Here is a 6,523-nt window from a genome sequence, read left to right on the forward strand (position 1 = left end):
GCGGAGGTACGGCCGGCCGCCGCTTCCCTTCCTCCCACCCTCCGCTAGTTCCGTGTTCTTCAACTACCCACTCATTCTTTCACCATTACTTAATTCACTTAGTCGTGCGTATTGAATGAAATTCAGTCATTCGTGCAACATTTCATAGGCCCAGTGCCCAGAATACTGCCCTCCAGGAGATAACAGAGCAGTTGGGAGAGGCACAGAGGTCGTCCTGGAACACACTCTTTTTCTTGCAGATCATCTATAACTCTGAGTGCTTACTCTGTAGGTCTTGAAGTGAGTGCTTTGGAAACAACCCTTGCTCTCTAGGAGCCCAGTGACTAGCGATTGATATAAATGGGCGGGGCATGGAGAGTTAAATAGGGGTTTTACCCCAATCCCCAGAATGCCAGACCAGTAGACTACGGGTGGAGTAGTCCAAGATGATCTGTCACCTCAAGGACAAAAGAAGGGATGACACTTTTACCCACTAAATCTCTTAACAGTAAGGCCAGGGCCTGGGGCAGAGATAATTCTCACTGTCAAAGGAATAAGGAAACCGCTGAGTTAAGGGTTTGGGAAATCTGGTGAGGTCAGAAGCCTGAAGGGTGGAGGGGGTCGGGGAAGGGTTGCTTTGCTGAAAGAGTGAGCAGTCCTATTCAAAGGAATTACCGGATGGCTTGGGGGATGGAAGCCAGAAAAGTGTGAACAGGATGGATTCGTAATGGGATCTGGCTTTGAGCAAGCTGTAGCCTGTGATCCTGTTTCCTCCCCTGTAAAAGGGGTAGTAATCCCTACCTCCTACCATAGTCACGATTAAACGAGGTGATTTTTATGGGGAAGGACTTTTTAAAGTTTCTTTCTTTTTTTTTTCTATAACTCAGAAGTGAACAGAATAAAATTCGTGACCTTTTCCCATTGGTAACCAAAGGGAAGGTTGGCAGTGATGGAGTTCAGTGGGGTCCCTGGAGAGGTGGGTATTTAGGTATGGAAGGGCAGAAGTATTGTAGTGTGGTCAGCAAGGGTTGAAAAAGGGCTACACCTTGGTTGCTGGTCAACAGGCCTTGGGTTTATCCCCACGCCAGATTCATGGACCTGGCTGAAGTGATCGTGGTCATTGGTGGTTGTGACCGCAAGGGTCTCCTGAAGCTACCTTTCGCCGATGCATACCACCCAGAGAGCCGGCGCTGGACCCCACTGCCCAGCCTGCCTGGCTACATGCGCTCAGAGTTTGCGGCCTGTGCTCTTCGCAATGACGTCTACGTTTCTGGTGAGGGCGGGGCCACAGCAGGAGCCCCACAGGATTGGCTCAGAGCCTCCTGCACACCGCCCCTTTATTTTTCCCCTCCAGTCGGGAGACAGGGGCGGGACTTTGCCTGATAACCTACAGATATTGGCAGAAGAGGTATGTAGTCTAGCAGGGGGACACACTGGTGTAGCTAGTGGTGTCCTTCAGCAGCATAAGTGCTGGGCTTGGGAGCCAGAACATGAGGCATTCAGCAGGTCATTCCTGAACTCCCACGTCTCATGAGTTTGCTTATGGAAACTAGGTACCATAATTCCTGCTTCTCATGGAGGGTTGAGAATGGAAATGAAATCATGAAGGTGAAAGCAGAAGTGATGTAGGATTACTGCCTTACCCTCTACCCCTTCCCCCATCCCTGTGCAGATGGCTCTGCTTTCCCCTGGTCTCCAGAACATTCCTGAAGCTCCTACTCTTGCCTAGAGTCCCCACCCCGACGTTTGCTTCCCTGAGTACAAAGCACCCAAGGCACCCAGTGAAGATTATGTCTTTCTTCCTTATTCTGTTCCTCAAGAGCCCTAACTCAAGATCTTCTCTTCATTCAAAGCAGTCTGGGATCAGAGGGTCTTACAATGGCTCAGAGGATGTCCTTTCTACTTTCTATCCTTAACCCTTCCTTTGGGCGTCTGTGTTTCTGTTTTTTGGGGGTGCTGGGGATAGCAAGAGGGCCTGGAGGCAACGGTTGCTTATTTCTCCCTAGGGGGTCATATCAACAGCCGTGATATGTGGATGTTTAGCTCCCATCTGCACACCTGGATCAAAGTAGCCTCGCTGCACAAGGGGAGGTGGAGGCACAAGATGGCAGCTGTGCAGGGTCAGGTAGGCATACAATGTGATTATTACCGTGGGACCCAAGACACAGATGTGGACCATCTGGGGGAAGGCTCTCTATGAACCTCCGGAAGTAAGAAGGGATCTGAGGTCCAAGAAAGGAAAGGGACTTGCCTAAGATCACATAATACTACTAATGCTAACAATAATAGCCATTACTGTAATAATGCAGGCTAGTGGTCAAAGGTGGTGAGCTGTGGGGCCAAACAGTCCAGGTTTGAAACTTGACTCTTCCACTTAAGACAAAAACTTCTAGTTGGGTGTTGGTAGTGCATACCTATAATCCTTGCAACTGGGGAGGCTAAGGCAGGAGGATTGCAAGTTTAGGTTAGCCTCAGTAATTCAGGGAGATCTTCAGCAACTTAGGGAGATCCTCTCTCAAAGTATAATTAATTTATATATATATATATATAGTGTGTGTGTGTGTGTGTATAGTTGTAGATGGACACAATACATTTTAGTTAATTAATTTATTTTTATGTGGTGCTGAGGATTGAACCCAGTGAGTACCTCACATGTGAGAGGCAAGCACTCTACCATTGAGCTACAACCCTAGCCCTCCCTCCCTTTTTTTTTTTTTTTTTTTGGAGGACTGTATTTGTAGGTCAGTGATAAAAGTGCCCCTGGATTCAATCCCCAGCACAAAAAAAGAAAAGAAAAAAATTCTGCCAATTATCTTTATAAACTACATCCTGAATTCAAAAACACAAAAATGCTGGGTTCGGCAGTGCACGCTTGTGATCCCAATGGTTTGGAAGATGGGGCAAGAGGATAGGGAGTTCAAAGCCAGCCTCAGCAATATATCAAGGCCCTAATCAACTCAGAAGACCCTGTCTCTAAATAAAATATAAGAAAGGGCTGGGGATTTTGATCAGTGGTTGAGTGCCCCTGAGTTCAATCTCCAGTACCAAAAGGAAGGAAGGAAGGAAGGTAAAAATATTTATTTATTTGGCACCAGGGGTTGAACCCAGGGATGCCACTAAGCCACATTCTCCAGCCCTATTTGGTATTTTATTTGGAGTCAGGGTCTGAGTTGCTTAGCGCCTCGTTATTGCTGTGACCCTCCTGTCTCAGCTTCCCTAGCCGCCAGGATTACAGGGGTGCGCCACCAAGCCCGGCACAGAAGTGCGTTTTAGCATTGATTAAGTGGAGGTGGTAATACTCTAGCTGTTATAAGTAAGCATCAGGTATTTGTAATCTGCATTTTAGAGACCAGCCTCATTATCCCAGTTAAGGAGAGGAAGCATCTCAGCGAAGTTCCCTAACTGGGTGAAAGATGCCCAGGTGGTGTCTGTGCTTAAGATTTGCCCATGTTAATTTGGAAGCTGGGGTGGTGACAGTTGCCCACTCAGACTAAAGCGGTGGAGCCGCAGATTCGCCTATGGCCCTGACTCCAGACACCACTGATGTTCTCACCTACAGCTGTTCGCGGTGGGTGGCTTCGATGGCCTTCGGCGCCTGCGCAGCATGGAGCGCTATGACCCTTTCTTTAACACCTGGACCGCGGCCGCGCCCCTGCCAGAGGCGGTGAGCTCTGCGGCGGTGGCAACCTGTGCTGGTCGTCTCTACGTTATCGGGGGCGCTGGGCAGGATGGCTTCAATACCGACAAGGTGGGTGCAGGTCTAGGGGCGTGGAAGGGGCATTAGAAGTTATAGGGAATCAGCGGTGCTTAGTGTGCGTCAGCCGTAAACTTGGGTGTTTGTGTGTGCTGGTCCATTTTCTCAATCACGTCAGCAGCCCAGGAGTCAGCCTAAGATTTCAGGCACGGCAATGAATTCAGAGAAATGACCCGAGTGTCACACCAGCAGCACACCTGGACTTGAGTATTCGGGCTGATCCCATCCATATGGGTCTCACAGATTTAAAAATTAAGTGAGGGCAGGGATAGGATTGAAGTTTTTTCTCCATCCCTCTCCAAAAATACATTCATTCAAAGCCTAGAAGGAAAGGAAACAGCCCCACCACCTAAGCATAAGTACTACAAATATTTCCACAAATTGACTTTTGCTTTTCTGTATTAGTTTTATGTTCTTACTGTAAAATTTTGCATTCTGCTTTCTAGTTTAAGTATAAGCACTTTCCACATGCTTAGAACTTAATGGCCATCATTTCAGTGTCTGTAACATCCCACTGGGTGGATGAACTATAGTCTACTAATCTATTGTAGCGTTTAGGTTTGGGAATAAAAACTTATTTTTTTCATGGCTGCTCCCTCCCTCCCTGGATGGCCTCACAAGCCTGTGGTCCTGGTACCCCAATTTTTCCCAAATTAGGAACCCTCACTCCTCCTTATTCCCAGGACTCCATTTCTCCAGCAAACCTTCCTGGAGTGGAATAGGGGACACCAGTAGCGGTTGGTGCCATTCCACACCTTCTCATGTAGCACTCATTTATTAAAGGCTATTCTGGGAGGCCTCCAAGGATACAACTGAGGAAAGAGTAATGGTAAACAGGCAGCCAGCTACAGGTGTGCACCCCTGAAAGGCCTGTAGCAGCTGTAGCAGCAGGCTGCAAGGTGTGTTAGCTGGAACATCGCCATAACCCCAGAGCACCATGAAAGAGGACTGACAATGTATACAACCAGGGACAAATCTCTGTTGAGGAAAAAAGAGGAATATGGATAGTACCTTCACCTGCTAGGACATGAACCTCTCCCAGCTTGATATTGGGCTCAGATGATTAATCTCATTAGGGCCTAATTTCTCCTCCATTAAAGGTACTGTTCCTTTGGAGGAGGTAGGAAACACCCCGAAGGGCTTTAGGAGTGGGTGACATTTGAGCTGGACCTTGAAAGATGAGGAGGCTTTTGACAAAGGGCATCCAGGGATTGGGGACAGAACATAGAAAGCAGAACTAGGCTGATAGCAAGGACAGTGGGTCTCTACATTCCAGACACTAGCCCAGGCCTGGTTGATATTGGTGGTGTGCTGAGTATCCCTGGGGAACGAAGTGGAAGGACACGGGCAATGGGGCACTTGGAGATAAGCTTCACCACCACTGCTTTTCTGCCCCTCAGGTACAGTGCTTTGACCCCAAGGAGGGCCAGTGGAGCCTGCGGTCACCAGCGCCCTTCTCCCAGCGGTGTCTTGAAGCTGTCTCCCTTGAGGATACCATCTATGTGGTGGGGGGCCTCCTGAGCAAAATCTTCACCTATGACCCTGGCACAGATGTCTGGGGGGAGGCTGCTGTCCTTCCCAGTCCCGTGGTAAGTGGAGGATCCATAGCCTGGGCCCTGGCAATCAATGGTCCATTCAGGAAAGTGGATCTTGGAAGTGGTGGGTCTTATGTGGTACATGATTCTCTAGCTCTGTCCTCCCAGTAATGATCAAACTTTCACAGATGAGGCAGCTGGCCTTAGAGAGGTTGGCCCAAGGCCACCGATTAGGATATATTAAGGCAAAGCCTAGAACTGCAAGTGCTGTATCTTTGAGTGAAGGGTTGATCTCAATGACCCTTCAGTGTGTTTTTTCCTACCTCCAAAGGCCACCAGCTGACAACATGTTGTGCAGTGGGAAGTGGGGGAGGATTCTGCTAAGTTTACTTGCTCCAGTAGTACCACAAACAGGAGGTCCAGGTCAGCTACTCTGGTGCCTATAGTTCCTTGTCTCCTGGACTTTCTATCTCCTTCCAGAGACTCCAGAGACTATGGGGAGGTGTGGTTGGACTGGTGGTCCCTGCCAATCCTGACCTTCAGCATTCCTAAGAACCAGGAGATTTCTGGCTTCTTAGGTGTTGGTGATGTGATTATCATTCCCGGTGTATTTACTATATCCCAGGCAATATTGCCTTTGCCTCCTAAGGCACTATGTACAATGCTTTACATACTTATTCCCATTAACTGTGGAAGAGTACCCTATGAAGAAAGTACTATTATTCTTCACCCTTTGCAGATGAGGAAACTTAAGGCCCAGAGCAGATGACCTGATTATGCCATTCATTTAAGAAGGGTCAAGCCAGAGCCTGAACTCTAATTTCTGCCTCCCTACGTTTGTAGGGAAAGTTTCTATTATCTGGTCTGGCCAGCTAGGATTGCAGTAGGGAGCCCCAGGCTGGACCCCATAGTTGACTGTCTCTCTTTGTCCATCCAGGAGAGCTGTGGCTTGACTGTGTGTGATGGGAAGGTCCACATCCTCGGCGGGCGGGATGATCATGGGGAAAGCACTGATAGGATCTTCACCTTTGACCCCAGCAGTGGGCAAGTGGAGGCCCAGCCATCCCTGCAGCGCTGTACCAGCTCCCATGGCTGTGTTACTATTGTTCAGAGCCTGGGCAGGTGATTCAGATTGGGACTGCCTGAGCCAGGAGACAGGCAGGGAGAATACAGGCATACCACTCTCCCCTCCTGGAACCTCCAATGTCAATGGCCCTTTAACTTATTGCCCCCTTTTCTTGTGAAAATAAAACCT

General features: G+C 48.7%; 1 protein-coding gene across 1 annotated transcript in view; it reads left to right on the forward strand.

Annotated features, from left to right (window-relative positions):
* Nucleotides 1–6,523, forward strand: part of Klhl35 (kelch like family member 35) — a 6,955-nt gene extending 432 nt beyond the window's left edge. Inside the window, exons 2-7 of the mRNA XM_048787882.1 lie at nt 272–279; nt 1,017–1,252; nt 1,986–2,104; nt 3,539–3,727; nt 5,134–5,322; nt 6,206–6,523. Coding sequence (XP_048643839.1) covers nt 272–279; nt 1,017–1,252; nt 1,986–2,104; nt 3,539–3,727; nt 5,134–5,322; nt 6,206–6,394 — 930 coding nt within the window. The 3' untranslated portion in view covers nt 6,395–6,523. The remainder of the gene's footprint in view (nt 1–271; nt 280–1,016; nt 1,253–1,985; nt 2,105–3,538; nt 3,728–5,133; nt 5,323–6,205) is intronic.

Source organism: Marmota marmota, unplaced genomic scaffold (genome assembly GCF_001458135.2).
Source record: "Marmota marmota marmota unplaced genomic scaffold, marMar, whole genome shotgun sequence".
Lineage (NCBI taxonomy): Eukaryota > Metazoa > Chordata > Mammalia > Rodentia > Sciuridae > Marmota > Marmota marmota.